The sequence below is a fragment of the Lupinus angustifolius genome, chromosome LG18 (assembly GCF_001865875.1).
Source record: "Lupinus angustifolius cultivar Tanjil chromosome LG18, LupAngTanjil_v1.0, whole genome shotgun sequence".
Lineage (NCBI taxonomy): Eukaryota > Viridiplantae > Streptophyta > Magnoliopsida > Fabales > Fabaceae > Lupinus > Lupinus angustifolius.
In genome coordinates, this window is record NC_032026.1 from 10759587 (window position 1) to 10776660 (window position 17074).

Here is a 17074-nt window from a genome sequence, read left to right on the forward strand (position 1 = left end):
AATTTAATATCTGTTTCTAGACTTGTGAAGTCTTTAGGCTGCATCTTGATTTTTTCAAACAATCATTGTGAAATTCAGGACCAACACTCCTTGAAGATGATTGGTGCAGCTGAGCTAAGGAAAGGATTATATGTTCTTACTGTTTTCAGCAAACACATTGCTAAAGCTCACAATGTGAACCTTTTTACTTCTTACAATGATGGAAATTTGTGGCATAATAGATTAGGCCATCTATCTCATAGAAAAATGCAACTTATGCAATCTGTTTTTCCTATTATCAAGTGTAATAAAACTAATGATCCATGTGAAGTTTGCCATTTAGCTAAACAAAAGAGATTGCCCTACAATTCTAGCATAACCAGTGCTGGTAAATGTTTTGATCTTGTTCACATAGATATTTGGGGACCAATCTCTACACCATCCACTTTTGGCAACAAATATTTCTTAACCATAGTGGATTACAAATCAAGATTTACTTGGATTTTTTTTACGAAACAGAAAGGTGAAACAACTTTGTTAGTTAAAGGGTTTGTTTCTTATGTTGAAACTCAGTTTGGATAAAAAATTAAGGCTGTTAGGACTGATAATGGACAAGAATTCATATTAAAAGAATTTTATCTTGAAAAAGGTATTGAACACCAAACAACATGTGTTGAAACACCTCAACAAAATGGTATTGTTGAGAGAAAACACCAACACATTCTTGGTGTTGCTAGATCTTTAGCTTTTCAATCCAATGTGCCTATATGCTTTTGGAATTTTGCTATTGCATATGCTGTGCATCTAATAAATAAACAGCCAAGTCTCTATCTTAACAATAAGTGCCCTAATGAAATATTGCATAGTATTTTGCCTGATATTTCTAACTTGAAGACTTTTGGTAGTCTTTGCTTTGCTTCCACTTTGGTTAACCACAGGAAAAAGTTTGACTCAAGATCCAGAAAATGTGCCTTCTTAGGATTCAAGCAAGGGACCAAAGGATTCATTCTGCTTGACATCAACACTAATGAAATCTTCATAAGTAGAAACACTTCCTTTTATGAACATATTTACCCTTTTAAGGACCAAAACAATAGTGATAATGAGTCTAGACACCAGATAGACATTTGTTCTAACCCTGCATCAAGCTGTGCACCACATAATGACCCTACACCAACTAATGACACCACTTACCCACAACAGAGCCAAGACATCATAGTGCCCTTACCTCAAGCTGAGATACAATTAGATCCCCCTAATCAACATCAATGTCCTGACCCTCTCCAACCTGTTACATCTTCTAATCAACATATCAGTGAAGACTCTCAACAACCTACCAAACCTCATAGAATTAGAGGACCTCCGAGCTATTTGAAAGTCTATCATTGTAGCCTATTAAGCAAGTCCAATCCTATCAAGACAAACAATAGGCATCTAATAGATAAAAATCTTAGCTACCACAATCTGTCTATAAGTCATAATAAATTCTCTCTATCCATATCCATAGACCAGACACCCACCTCTTTCACTGATGCTATTAAACACCCTGCTTGGAGAGAAGCCATTCATAGTGAACTTGAAGCCTTAAATAAAAACAACACTTGGACCTTGTCTCATCTGCCTAATGACAAAAGGGCAATATGATGCAAATGGGTTTTCAAAATCAAACATCATGCTGATGGATCTATAGAGAGATTCAAGGCTATGCTTGTGGCAAATGGATTCAATCAAACCGAGGGTATTGACTACAAAGACACCTTTAGTCCAGTAGTCAAAATGACAACAATTAGGGTGCTCCTTTGCTTGACAGCTATGCATAAGTGGCATTTGTACCAGCTTGACATCAATACAACTTTCTTACATGGTGACTTAAAGGAGATTGTGTAGATGAAGACTCCACGAGGTCTCATTGTCCCTAATCCAAACCTGGTATGCAAACTGCAGAAATCCATTTATGGCTTGAAGCAAGCCAGCAGACAATGGCATGAGAAGCTCACCACTACTCTTCTTGAACTTGGTTATGTGAAATCTTTCTCTGACCACTCTCTCTTTACCAAAGGCATCAAAGATAACTTTACTGCAATTTTAGTTTATGTTGATGATTTAATTGTAACAGGAAACAACTTGCAGGAAATAATTGAAACCAAATCCATGTTACACAACACTTTCAGCATTAAGGATTTTTGCAGTTTAAAGTTTTTTCTTGGCATGGAAGTTGCTAGATCTAACCAAGGTATTGCCCTCTATCAAAGGAAGTATACTCTAGACTTATTAGAACAAACTGGTCTACTAGGTTCTAAACCTGCAAGTACACCTATGGAATACAACTCCAATCTTCATTCCAAATCAGGTACACCACTCAAAGATATAACCAGTTATAGAAGATTATTAGGAAAATTGCTATACTTGACTCACACTAGACCCGATATATCTTTTGCTGTTAGTTCATTAAGTCAATTTCTTGATTCACCCACTAATCTTCATTACAAGGCTGCTACTAGAGTGCTTAGATATCTAAAAGGAACACCAGGACAGGGCATTTTCTTCTCTTCACACAACACAACAACCATACAAGGTTACTCTGATTCAGATTGGGCCAAATGTATTGACACAAGAAGATCAATTACTGGTTGGTGCTTCTTTTTAGGCTATGCTTTGGTTTCCTGGAAGAGCAAGAAACAAAACACTGTTTCACGATCTTCCTCATAAGCTGAATACGACTTGCCATGGCTGCTTGTGAAGCTCAATGGTTATTGTTCCTCTTTAGAGATCTTGGCATAGCTCATTCTAGACCTGTTAGCATCTTTTGTGACAATAACTCAGCTCTACATATAGCTGCAAATCCTATTTTTCATGAAAGAACAAAGCACATTGATGTGGATTGCCATGTTGTTAGAGAAAGAGTCCTTAACAACACAATACATCTTCTTCCCATCCACACTTCTCTTCAATTGACTGACATCTTTACTAAATCATTATCTCCATCTCCATTCCTCAAGAATCTTGCCAAACTCGGCATCATTGATATTCATGCGCCTAGTTTGAGGGGGTCTGTGAAGAATGAAGATTCTATCAACCCAAAGAGCCCAAAGATTCAACCAATTGAAGAATGGATTGAAAATGATTGATTTAGGAACCGTTCCTCTTTTGGCATATTTTTAAAATTTTGTTGTTAGTTTTATTTGCTTTTTAAGTAAGTCTGTTAATTCTGTTAATTTTCTGTTGATAGTTCTTCTTGTATAAATATTGAGTAGGCTTAAGCTTGTAAATTCATTCAATCAATAATAAAAGTGCATCATTTAATATCTTCAAGTTACTCCTTTTTCTTTGATTTCCTTCTTCATTCACTCAGTTTCTTCTTCCTTCCTCTTCCTACTATACCATGGGGAAATTTCCTTCACAATAACTTTCATTATGCAACACTTTTTTATATGCAGAATAAATAAGTAAGTCTTTTAACTGCTCGCAACTATATTTTTGTCATAAAACAATAACTTATGAGATCAAAGTCAAAGAAAGTTGTCAAAGAAATCTAGATAGAATTACCTATTTATATTTTCCTTTCTTCCCTTTATATATATATATATGAAAGAAATCAATTAAAAAACTTTTTTGTATAAAATGGGCACTGATTGTTGAGTTTATGGTTCTATTGCTGGGAACTCACAAGATTTCCTATCTTTATTTTAGTAGATACTGGAAGTTACAAGTGATATTTTATTTTGGAATGATTAAAAAATTATCCACAAGGTTTTATTAAAGTTTGTCGAATTCTGATTAGACACAAAGTTTGAATAATTGAAACTTTGAAAGGAAGAAAATTTAATGTAAAAATCTTCATCTATCTCATTCATGCAAACTTAGCTTCAATCATACATAAAGGGATTAGACATGGAAAATGTTATTTTACACTAATGCAAAGGGAAATCGTGATCAAAAGTAAAAAGTCGCATCACCCATTTTAAATTTCTCCCTCTTGTTAAGAAAATAATTGACTGTATCAAACTAATATAATATAATATCATTTATTGTTAGTGTAAATATTTATATGTAATTAATATATTATTCATTTATATTATTTTTTAATGAGTCAACAATAACTGACAATAAATGATGAATAATTGACTGAAAATGTATAATGTATTTCCTTATCCCCGTTTAGAATTCTTAGAAGAGAAAAGAAAAACAATTTTTATGCACGTTGAAATCATATATTTTCCTACGTCGTTATAAAGTCAGATTCAGTTAACTTGTAAGTGTTTTTTTAATATGTATATTTGTGTTAATATTTTTTTTGATACTGCTAAATGTATCCCTTCACCATTTTTTGATAAATACCCTTCATCATTTTTGATAAGTACGTAACTAATCCATTTTAGAATTTGTAACTACTTTGTCAAATAAGTGTAGTTCCCAACATGTTAACTGTTTATTGTGCTTTTAAACATGTCAGCACACCCCTTTCAAATAAATAAATAACATGTTAGCACATCAAATGAAAATCTTTCTATCCAGAGGTTATTAATCAATTCAAAGTTGCTTTGTCTCCCAACGGTGTTCATCTGTCTGTTTAGGACAACTACTTTAAGAACTATGAAGTTAGGTACATGTTGCAAGCATGTAGGTATTATTAAACTAATTTTTTTTATAAAAATTAAACTAGAATTTTTTATAAAACTAGATTCGAAACAAAATAAAAAATAATTATAAATAATGTTGTAAGATTGATAGTAATTTTATAATTATTTATTTATTTATCACGATAATTTAGATACAAAACAAATTAAAAAATAATTATAAGTACTGTGGTAAAATTGATAGTAATTTTATAATTATTTATTTAATTATCAGATAATTTTGTAGAATTATTAGTAACTATTTATAATAAGTTTAATTAATTATATATTTAGTTATTTATAATTATTAATATGTATTTTGTTGTAGTGTAATTAATGTAATTTGATAAATTTTAAAAGGGTAAAATTGAACAATGAATGGAAAACTATGTGACATTTAGAAAAAGAAAAGCTAATTTTCAAAATTTATAAGCCCTCACCGATAAAAAATTAATCTTTTTTGGAGTGTGTGAGTTCTAGGACTGACAATGAAATGAATCAACTCGATATTTGTTCGAAACTTGATTCATTATTCAGCTCGATAAACTTGGTTCATGAACCAAATGAGCTGAACTTGAGCTGAAAATTGAGCTCATTAAATAAACGAGCTGAAGTTAAGTTGGATATAATTCGACTCGTTAGGTTCATGAGTTGATTTGATATATATATATATATACTTATTTTTATGTTTATTATGATTTATACATTATTTTTTTATATTTATTGTTATTATATATATACACAAGATTATATTTATATATATTACAATTTTTCTTTTCAAAATTTAATTAATTATATGAGTTGTTCAAATAAATCATTCGAACTGAACCAAACAATTCAAGAACTTTAACCGAACCGAACTCGAGCTAAAAAAGTAACTCGTATTGAACTCGAGTCAAGTTTCGAGCTGAGTCAATCCTTATCGAGCTGAACTGAGCTAAAATTTGGTTCGACTCGTTTCCAGCTCTATGTATGACTGTCACCCCTAATAAGTATCGATCTGAAGAATTGAACTCTTGCTATTTTGATTATCTTAAAGATCTAGTAGGCATTATACTACTATACCAATATTTTACCTTCTTGATCTCAATTTTTGTTAAGTGACTCTAACATAGTAAAAAAAACTATCTAAAATGTTAACCAAACATTTATAGAATGTCTAACTTCTAGCTAAAAAATGTTTTGTTGAATAAAGGATGAGAATAAAAAGTGGAAATAGTAAGTCCACGTCCTTGGAGTATTAAACGCACCCCTTTTCAATACATTATTTATTTTTTAACTAATTGGTTTTAACATTTTCCTTAAAAAGAATTGAAAGAAAAAAATGAGAGTATTCTGTCCAAAATCCAAAGTTCCTCACTCTCTGTTTTTCATCTTCCTTCCACTCTCTCCTACGCCTAAACTCCAAGTACTTCAACAACCTTCGAGACTGTTATAGTTTATATCACTATTCCTCTTCTGAATCCTATTCCACTAACCCAAAACAATGGCATAAAAAACATAGCACAAAAAATACAAAGCTAAATTTTTAATCATTAACAATGGTGGTAGAGCACGATAACAACAACAATGGTGTATGGTCACCAATTGGGTCTCCACTGAACAGAGAAGAACATCAACAACAACAACAACGTTGGAGTAACTTTGAAAGTTCAGTGAATTCTGTTTCTTTTGGTTTTGTAGCCACTGCTATTCTCATTTCCATGTTCTTAGCCATGGCTATCTTCGAGAGATTTATCAGACCCTCTTCGACTCCGGCATCTTCCGGTCGCCGGAGAACCGTTGATGTTGAGTCTCAGATGGGTTTCAATGGAAAGCTTAGTTATCCTTCACCAAAAGTGAGTAAAGCCTTTAACTTTTTTACAGTTAAATGTTTCATATTGTTCTAATGTCTCATTTTATTATTATATTTAAGTAACTCTCTCATTTACCCTTATAGTTAAGGAAATTTCTGTAGATTAATATAAAAGTAATGAAAGTGGACCATGTAACAAGTGGGTCGTTTATCCCTAGTGCATGATTCATAGTGTTAAAGGATTTTCTACCTTTTTCTATTTTCAGATTTTACTTTCACATTTAACAATGGATGCTCATTTTTCATTTGGGATAGTTATTTTGATTTCTGGATAAGTGATAATGATTTCTCTGACCAAAAACTAAGAAAAGAGGCAGAAATCTTCTATACACATACCATTATTTTTTTAGAGTGACCGTTTTTATTGGGTATAGAATATTTCGTTCAGAAAAAAAGAATATCTAATATTATTCTGGATCTTGGGTATTTATGGAATTACAATTAGTCTTCTCTGGAATTTGTTATTCTCAAATGTTCCTGTGTTGTTCCTTATCATCTCCATCACCATGATCAGCAATATGTACTTGAATCTTGATCTCCTTTAGAATTTTTCTATGTTAAGTTTCCTTGTTCCATTGGCTCTCTTATTTTCCTCAAATACATAAGGGTCTTCAGTTAGAGGTGTTTTCATAGACCTTATTGGCCTAACAGTAAAATTATATCCTTCAATAATAAAAGAATAAAAACCCCATTTTTTTTTAATCTTTGTTTAGAGTTTAAAATCTATATTAACATTGATCTTCTTCATCAACCTTTTAAGGCTGGACCTATCTGCTAAAAGAGAAAGTAACCCCTTTGATATAGTGTAATTTTAGTATCCTACATGTTCCTTCTTAGCTTATACATCTTTTTATATTTTAGTTTATAATATAGTATCATTGAATGATGAGACATGTAACAATTGTGTTGTCTACCTTTTGCCATTCCTTTTGTGGAACACAATGGGCCCATACGTACTTATCCTACCTTAGTTCAATAGGAAGGCACAACTTGATTGGGATAATCCCTATGTGATTGTTTCTTTCATCTCTAACAAAATTATTAATGATTCTTTAGTATTAGCCAATGGGGTTTTGGTGACAAAAGCTCTCTATTCAACTAGCCAAGAATTTCTTTTCACAAAAAGATCAAGAATCTAATAAAATTACATGTTTGGCATTACATCACAATTATGATGTTAATGGAATACAAAATATGGGGTTAGAGAAAAGGCTCAAGCACTTAAGCTTCTGAGAGGGATTCTTTTTATTGTTTATGGTAATGATAGTATGATACTATTCAGAAACTGTGTTTGAAATGTGTTTTCTTAGCTATCAAAATTATGTGACATGTAAAAGTCAGCTTAGTATTTCTCTAACAAATCATGCCTATTAGCTAGTATTTATTATCTCTAAATTCTTGAAATTCAGTTTTTCAAATGTAACTTTTTTGAAAAAATTAAAAATTATGTGACTAGTATCCCCTTAATGAAATATTGTTCTTTCTTGTCCTCAATGAAAATTTTCTAGCTTAGCTCTTGTTTTGCTATATGTTTAGATCCAAGTGGTTACATTTAATGTTTTGCAGTATAATGTATAAGATGTCAAAAACAAGAAATAAATGTTGGTGCCTTATCTAACATGACCAGACTTAAAGAAAAAAGAAATAGAAACAGTGTGAACATGTTGTCACTGGATCCATATGTCTTGTCTGTTTATTTATATCTAAGTGGTTACATTTAATGTGGTGTATAATATATTAAAGTCAAATATATCTTGGTGCCTTACCCAACTTGTCCATGCTGAAAGAAAAGAGAAATAGTAAAAACTTCACTGTATCTTTAACATCTTTCACACTTGTCAAGGTAACTGAATCAAAGTATGAGCATGCAAAAAATAAATTGAACGAGGATGTAATCAAATGGTAGAAACTATAGAAGTGAGGATATGATATGTGTATAAGTGTGCGTACCTATCATTATAATACAGTTGTGAACATTATTACGTGGTAGAACTAAGGCGTGGTTGTTGTTGTTGTGTATTATCACCTTGTTGGATTAGATGAATGTGTTGTTTTTGTTCTGTATTACTTTCTCTCATTTCGTTTGATATACAAGTGAAGTGAGCACCACTAGGAGAAGGTTTTGTGCACCTACTGAATCTTGTACTGTAAACTTCAATCACTTTGATAAATGATAGGATGTATTTCACTAGCTTGATCTTGCTCTATAAGTTTAGCATCAGATTCAAATTTAACAGTCCACTTCCTATAAGAAAAGCAATTCAACTCTGTTAAAAATTGTTCCTTTTAATGATAATAATTTTGAAAGGCTCATTGGATGGCCCTGAAGCCTTTCATTTTAATTTATTCCCCTCCAAAACCCGACTTGCAAACGAACGGTTAGTACTTTAGACAATCAGTAAATATAGAAGCATGTGTTACCCCCCCTCTAAAGTTTACAATGGGACAATATTACACAAGATAATATTCATTGTTGTAATTGTATATCCAGTGCTTAAAATCTTTGCTCCCTTGTAAATTATAAAACTCTAATCATACTCATGAGGTAATGTTTCATTGGGTCTCCTTGTTTCACTATTATGCAGATGAGTGTATATGCCAATGAAGTTTCAGTTCTGATGCCTGGTGATGAGATTCCAACATTCATTGCACATCCAGCTCCTGCACCATGCTGCCCAGAGAGGATTTCATGGCCTTCTCATCAGCATAACACACTACCTTGTTCAACTTCCAACACTTTGCATAATAATAATAGTATCAATTAAGTTTGGAGTGAACTGAATATGTCAGAGTTGTGCATATTTTACATGAAGGGGTTGGTGCATTTTCTGTGAAGAATAGACTGTTCTTGGGGTTTGCTTAACATCTATTTTTACCAAGTGCAGCTTTCTTTGTAATTTATGACATATGTATAGGATTTAGTTTTAGAATTAGATCCATCTTTCTAGTAGAAAATCAATGATCAATGATTTATGATTTTGTGGCAAAATGCATTCATCTTTGTTTTTTTGTACCACTACATCACCTGATTGATAAGGAACTAATCCCTTTCGGGTGTATAATTGTTCTCCCAACAAATATCGTTATCAGGAATCAAACTATTGAGTTTTTGGTTTATATGGAATCTATCGGAGTCTTACATTATTAGACTAACACTTTCAAAAGAATGAAAACTTTCCATTCAAATCCCAATTTTAATCATTTTATTCCTCAAAGAAATTCAATTTGATTTATAGTACTTTACCTCTGATTATGTTAATTGATGGTCAGGTCGAAAGTAAACCGAGAAAAAAACATAGTAATTAGCAAAATTCAAGTTCAAATTTAATTCTAGTTAATACGTTTAATTTGATTAAAAATCTGGCCCAATTGAATTCACAAACAAATTATTTTTCTTACCCTAATTCGTTTTTGTATTTCAGAGGTGGACTAGTGATTGATATTGACTAATCCAGAAAGTTCTAAAATCTAAATTGTTAAGATATTCTAGTGCTCCATCATATAAACCATATTGGTGCTATAGTGTAACATTTATCGACAGAAATATTTACATATAGGTATTATTTATTTATATTAAACATTAATAATAATTAAATATGATGATTGATAATTTTATAAAAATTCGTACATTATTATTATATATTTTTTTTTTCTGTCGATTTTTTGAGCTGAGATTTGATTGGGGCATATCTTTCTTTCTCCATGTCCATATTATTCATCGTGGCGGATAAACTGTTTGTCGCTTGTACTCCAAAAGAACCAAAAGAAAGAAAGAGTCCAAAATGGTAGAATTATGGATAGCACGATGCAATATTATTCATAGCACAAATGCACAACACAAAGCAGCATTAAAGGTTTGATATGAATTTTTTATTTATTTAAAAAAGAGGACCACTTGATATGAAGTTGCATTCATTGTCCTTAAACGGCTACCAACATGGGTTTCCCTCCATCATCAAATCAAATTCAATGGTGGTATTTACTATTTGCCATATCTTACATTCTTACTAGTTTAAGAAAATCGTCATATCAAAATTCTTAATATATATATATATGAGAATGTTAATTCTGGCATGTATTTGTATCATTATTTTATTACATATTAGAACTATAAGATTTAATATCCTTAAAGAATTGATAATTCACACATTGTAAGGAAATTGTAACATGAAATTATTTTTGTGCTATATGAATTAGTGGACCCAACTTATATAATTCTTAATTCTCTATTTTGAAGACTCACATTTGAATATTTCTTTAAAAATGTGGATTTGTAGTATATAATTTTTTATTTTATTTTTATGGCTTATTTATATATGACGGTCGAATTTATTTATTTTCATTCATTGACTTAAACTCTTTCCAAGGCTCTTAAAATTACATACTAATATTTCTTCATTTTCACGCATTATTCTTAAACAAAATGAGAAATTAAAACAAATGGTTACTTTACAAATTGATATCTACTAAACTATCTAATCACAAATATTCAATAAGATTGTTCCCCTATCTTGTAGCAGAAAAAAAGTTTTAATACTTCATATTATATGGAAATTGAAAGGCAAAAGGACTAGGAGTTGAACAATGATAGAATCATAAGAGTAACAACCTTATGAAGTAATGTAAATATATTATTAAACTTAAATGTTACTTTGGTTCAAGACACCAACCACGAATGCAAACCGCAGCACAACACAAGTCCTGACAATCTTCGTTAGTCTTACAAGGGACGAGTTCTTTGATGATTTCAAAAGCAAAGGATTGTTACTGAAAGGTTAAAGAAGAAATAAATATAACAAGAATATGTTTTACTCACCTTTCGTTACAAGAAGAATGAGAGAAAATAAGAGAGTCATAACATAAACATATGCAAGATTTTTAGCCATATTTGTCTCCATCTTCGTGTAATCAATCAAAAATTGTTTGGTCTCTTTATAATGTAAATAAGAATCATGCTTGGTGCACATTAAATAAATAGTTTTTTTAAAAGATATCTCTAATATTCAACCTAGTTGATTAAGTTACGGATAATAATATGTGAGTACTCTAAATAAAACTAGATGACGTTTGACTCATTGAATAAAATATATTTGCCTCCTCATCTAACATTAAAATCATTATTATATGTCTCTTTTATATTATCACACGTTATATTTGTCCCTTCAACACTCTTAAAAATTATCATTCAACTCTATTAAGATCTCATATAAAATCTAGGTTTTCAGTGACCCTTATGTTTTTACTCACCTTTCTTTCTTTTTCATTTCTTTCTTTTAACTTTTCATGATAGGCAGGAGCAAAAGCTGATCAGAAAGAAACAAAGTATATAAAAAATATTTTATAAGGTATTTGTAGGATTGATGTACAAATGATGTGCATTGTATTTTATGATGCATTAGTATCGAGCATTATTTTTGTTGTTGTGTGATTAAGAACACATATTACATATACATTCATATGGTTAAGAATACATATGTTGCTCATGCATTCATATTATTAAGAACATACATATGACTCGTACATTCGCATAGTTGAAAATATATATGTTACCCCGTGCACTCGCATTACTAAAAACACACATATTACCCGTATATTTGTATAGTTAAAACACACATGTTACCCTTGTAATATTTTCATTGTTAAGAACACACGTGTTACTCGTATATTTGTTTGTTCAAACACATAAGGAAAATAAATGATAATTTCGAATTTGAATTTTCTAATGAAAATATGAAACTGAAACATGATATTATGTGAATTTTTTTAAAATAAATATTTTAAAAGTTGTAGATAGTGAAATGATTTTTTCAATTTTGAATTTGTTTTTTAATGAAAATATGGAAATCAAACTGTGATACAATGAGTATTTTTTATTAAAAAAATATTTAAAAATTACAAAAAAAACTTCAATTTCGAATTTGATTTTTCAATTATAATACGGAAAAATTAAAATCCAAAGAATCTGAACTTTGATATTAAAATTTAGTGAAAAATGTACCACAAAGCTTTGATAAGGTAAAAAATACAATAATTCTTATAGTAATACACATTTTTTGTTTTGAAATTATTAAGAAATGCAATAATAAGTTTAATATTATTATAATAGAGAAATGAAATATATAGTCTAGTCATCATAGATGAATTCCCAATAATATATTTTTTGGTTTGAAATTATTAAGAAATGAAATAATGAATTTAATATTATTATAGATAAAAAAATGAAATATATAGTGCGAGAATGTACACGAAGGAAGTGAAACCATTTTGGAGAGGGAAATTGAATGAGAGGTTAACATGCGACAATAGATAATGTGAGAGACATTTTTTTATGATATAGTTGTTGTAACTAGGCAGAGGCAAAAAAAGAAAGAAAGTAAAAACAGAGGAACAAAGGAAGGAAGAAGCACAAGTAATGAAGATGGTTAAAGAAGAAGAAGTTAGAGTAGGCAATGTATATTCTTATATTGGTATATCACCAATAGCAATACAAGAGAAGAAATTATTCAATACAATACAATGCATAAGCTTTACTATTTATAGTAAGTCCTAACTAACTAACTCACTAAAAATAGTAAGCCACCTCAACTAACAAAATTGAATTATACAACAAGTCTCAACACTCTTCCTTAATTCAGTTTGCATTGATTATCTCCAAGCCAATCTTCCTCCTCAAGGCTTCAAACCTTTCTTTCTTCAATGGCTTTGTTAAAATGTCAGTCAATTGATTCTCATATTTGTAGAATTCCAACTCTAATTTCCCTTTGTTCACTTGCTCTCTTATGTAGTGAAATCTGGTTTCAATGTGCTTGCTTCTACCATGAGCAACTGGATTCATAGCCAAGTTTATAACAGATTTATTATCAACCATTAGCTGTAGTTTCACCTCTTCTGTTTCCAGCTTTAATTCTGCCATAATAGCACTCAACCAAGAAGCTTGACAAACACTCATGCTAGCTGTAATATACTCTGCTTCGCATAATGACAAAGCTACTACCTCTTGCTTCTTAGAACACCAACTTATAGGAGCAGTGCCAAGGAGAAAGAGATAGCCTGTAGTGCTCTTCCTATCTGTTTTGTCCCCGCACCAATCAGCATCAGAAAAACCACATAGGTTCTTGTTGCACTTCTTCACTTCAGCAGGGTACATGATCCCATAGTTTAAGGTCCCTTTTAAGTATCTAAGTAGCTTCTTTATTGCAATTAGATGACTTTGCTTTGGAGATTCCATGAATCTGCTTATCCAGCCAACACCAAATGCAATATCAGGCCTTGAATTGTAGATGTACCTCAATGATCCCACCATTTGTCTATACAGAGTTTTGTCTACCACTTGATCTGTTCCTTCTTCACATAGTATTGTCTCTGCATCAATAGGAGTTGATACATGGTTACAATTCATCATCTCAAACCTCTGCAACACATCAACTGTGTATTTCCTCTGATGCATTAATGTTCCAGCCTTAGTTTTCTTGAATTCGATGCCTATGAAGTAGGAGAGTTCCCCTAGATCAGTCATCCCAAACTCAGCTTGCATATGATCTTTGAATGCTAGAATCTTGCCAAAGTCTGCACCTGTTATGAGAAGGTCATTCACATAGAAGCACAAAATCAGTAAATCAGTTACATAGTTCCCTTTTACATAGACACCATGCTCAATTGTACATTTAGTGAAGCCAAGTTGTAGCAAGAAAGCATCTATCCTTTTGTTCCAGGCTCTTGGGGCTTGTTTGAGTCCATAGAGTACTTTGTGTAGTTTGTAGACCATTTGTTCTCTGCCTTATGTTATGAAACCAGGTGGCTGAGACACATAAACTTCTTTTTCAATTGGTCCATTCAAAAAGGCAGATTTCACATCCATTTGATGGATGTGCCAAGAATTCTGATTAGCTAAGGCAATTACCAACCTCACTGTCTCAATTCTAGCTACTGGTGCAAACACTTGATCTTAATCAAGTCCTTGTTTCTGCAGGAAACCTTTTGCTACCAACCTAGCCTTATACTTTGATACTTCACCATCAGGATTAAGTTTGGTCTTGAACACCCACCTAACTGCAATTGCCTTCTTGTCAGTTGGAAGAGGTGTTAGTGTCCATGATTTATGTCTTTCTATGGACATTAATTCTTCTTCCATTGCTCTAATCCAGTGAGGTTGATCAAGGGCTTCCTCTACACTGATTGGTTCCATTTCAACTAGCAATGCCATGTGAACAAAATCACCTTCTGCTGTGATTGTAGAGTCAGGGAATACATCATAGTCTCTCAATCTTGATGATGGTTGTCTTATTCTTTGTGATGAGGATGAAGTGGCAGGTTGACTATGTGAAGCATGAGATGGATTACCAGTGACTTCACCTCTTTTAGAGTTGTGTGAATTGTCTACAATTTCATCAATTAGCAGCCTAGCTTCATCTTCAAGTGGTAAGCCAACTTTTACTCTTGAAGTGCTAGCTTCCTCATTCCAACTCTAACATTGGCTCTCATCAAACTTTAAGTTTCTAGTGATACAAAATTTATGAGTTAGAGGGTCAAAAACTCTGTATGCACCAATACTATGATAGCCAAGAAATATGAGTTTTGAGCCTCTATCATCAAGCTTTCCCCTCTTTATCTTAGGAATGTGTCCAAAGTAATTTAGCCAAAGATCTTCAAGTGACTTACACTTGGTTTTAGGCCTGACCAAGCTTCTTCAGGAGTCTTATAGTTCAATCTCTTGGATGGACATCTATTGATGATGTAGGCTGCTGTTGAGACAGCTTCACCCCAGAATTTCTTGGGTAGCTTCTTTGTCTTCATCATGCTCTTTGCCATGTTGAGAAGTGTTATGTTTGCTTTTTCTGCAGTGCCATTGTGTTGAGGTGTGTAGGGAGCTATCACCTCATGAAGGATCCCTTCTTTGGTGCAAAAATCACTGAATTGAGCTGAAGTGTATTCACCTCCACCATCTGACCTTAACTTCTTCAACTTCATATCACATTGCTTCTCAACTTGTGCTTTAAACTTCTGAAAAATTTGAAACACTTCACTCTTCCTTTTAATAAGATAGATCCATATCTTTCTGGTATGATCATCAATAAAGGTGAGGAAGTATTTGTTGCCTCCAATTAACTCTTCTTCAAGAGGACCACACACATCACTCAAGACAGTCTCTAATGGTTTTGTTGCTCTTGTAGGAACATCAGAGCTGAATGAGTTTCTGGCCTGCTTGCTCAATTGGCACTCATCACACAAAATTGAAGGCACTGTGATTAGTGGTAACCCTAAAACAGATTGGTTTTTGCTCAAAGATTCTAGATCTCTAAAATTTAGATGGCCATACCTTTGCTGCCACAACCAAGTGACTTGATCTGTGTTTGCTTGAAGGCACTTATGGTTACCAATCTGAATTTTAACTTTGAATGTTCTGTTAGGAGATAGAGGAGCTTCCAAGATTTTCTGAGCCTTCTTATCAAAGACAGTGAGTAGACCATCCTTCATTACCATCTCATACCCTTTTTCCAACAATTGACCAAGACTAAGCAAGTTATGCTTCATTTTTGGTACATAAAGTACATTGGAAATGTATGATTTTCTGCCATCTTGTCTCTGAATCATTACTCTGCCAACATCTTCAGCAGTGACTGAGCTTTGTTTTGCAAAATTTACTTTGCTTTTGGTAGATTCATCAAGAGTATCAAACCAGTCTCTCCTTCCTGACATATGGTTGGAGCATCCTGTGTCAAGATACCAAAACTCAGCCTTCTCCCCATTATCTGGATCCATTCTTGTAGTGGCCATTAGCATGCAGTGCTCTTCATCTGATTCTTGGTCATTGTGAGCCAAGCCAGCTTCCTCTTCTCTCATGCCTGACCATCTATTCATTTTGCACTCAGAAGCAAAATGACCATAGTTTCTGCATTTGTAGCATTGTAATTTCTTTCTATCAAGCTTTCTTCTACCATCTGTATTCTTGATAGAAGCTTTAGGATCGGGTTCTTTGCCTGATCTCCACTGAGTATCAGATTTTCTTCCAGAGGACCCTTGCTCACTGGTCCTCAATTTGCTATTACCTTTCTTGTTCCATTGACCATGAGATTTCTTGATGAATCTGGCATGTAGTGCTTGATCACCAGTTTTCTCTGGATTTCTTTCCTTCAATCTCAACTCATGAGATTCCAGAGATGCTTGTTGCTCCTCAATCTTGAGTTCTTCATGATTCTTGGACTCCTCAATTGCAACAACAATGTGGTCATATTTGCAAGTGAGGATCCTAAGCACCTTCTCTACTATACTCTTCTCCTTCAATACTTTGCCACATAACCTCATTTGATTAGAAAGAGCCAAAATCTTGGTCATGTACTCAGCCACTGAATCACTATCCTCCATTTGCAGGAGCTCATATTGCCTTATGAGCTGCTGCAACTTAATCTTCTTGATCTTGGCCATTCCTTCATAGCTCTTTTCTAGACTATCCCAAGCTTGTTTTGCAGTTTCAGCACCATTAATCTTTTTGTAGTTTGCCCCATCAACACATTGATGCACAAGAAAGAGAGCTTTGCAATCTCTCTTTTTGGCTTCTTTGTAGATTGCTCTCTGAGCTTCAGTAGCTCCTTCCCCAATCTCTTGATAACCATGCTGAACCACTTCA

The 17074-nt window shown here is 32.6% G+C and overlaps 2 protein-coding genes across 3 annotated transcripts; both read left to right on the forward strand.

The window, feature by feature from the left end:
• LOC109332540 (uncharacterized mitochondrial protein AtMg00810-like) lies at nt 1867-2688 on the forward strand. The gene has a single exon (XM_019567524.1). It carries the CDS (start codon nt 1867-1869, stop codon nt 2686-2688), a length of 822 nt encoding a protein of 273 aa, XP_019423069.1.
• Nucleotides 5923-16777, forward strand: LOC109332306. Of its 2 annotated transcripts, XM_019567252.1 has the most exons (4): nt 5923-6433; nt 9036-9171; nt 9366-9371; nt 16767-16777. In XM_019567252.1, coding segments are annotated over exons 1-3 (435 nt in total). In that variant the 5' UTR covers nt 5923-6136; the 3' UTR covers nt 9368-9371; nt 16767-16777. The 2 variants fall into 2 exon arrangements, with proteins under 2 accessions (XP_019422797.1, XP_019422796.1); XM_019567251.1 differs by lacking the exons at nt 9366-9371; nt 16767-16777 and having other exon boundaries at nt 5924-6433; nt 9036-9329.

Coding starts and splice junctions, on each gene's coding strand:
- LOC109332540 (XM_019567524.1), top strand. CDS start 1,867: ATGAAGACTCCACGAGGTCTCATTGTCCCTAATCCAAACCTGGTATGC.
- LOC109332306 (XM_019567251.1), top strand. CDS start 6,137: ATGGTGGTAGAGCACGATAACAACAACAATGGTGTATGGTCACCAATT. Junction 6,434..9,035: donor TTAGTTATCCTTCACCAAAA/GTGAGTAAAGCC, acceptor ACTATTATGCAG/ATGAGTGTATATGCCAATGA.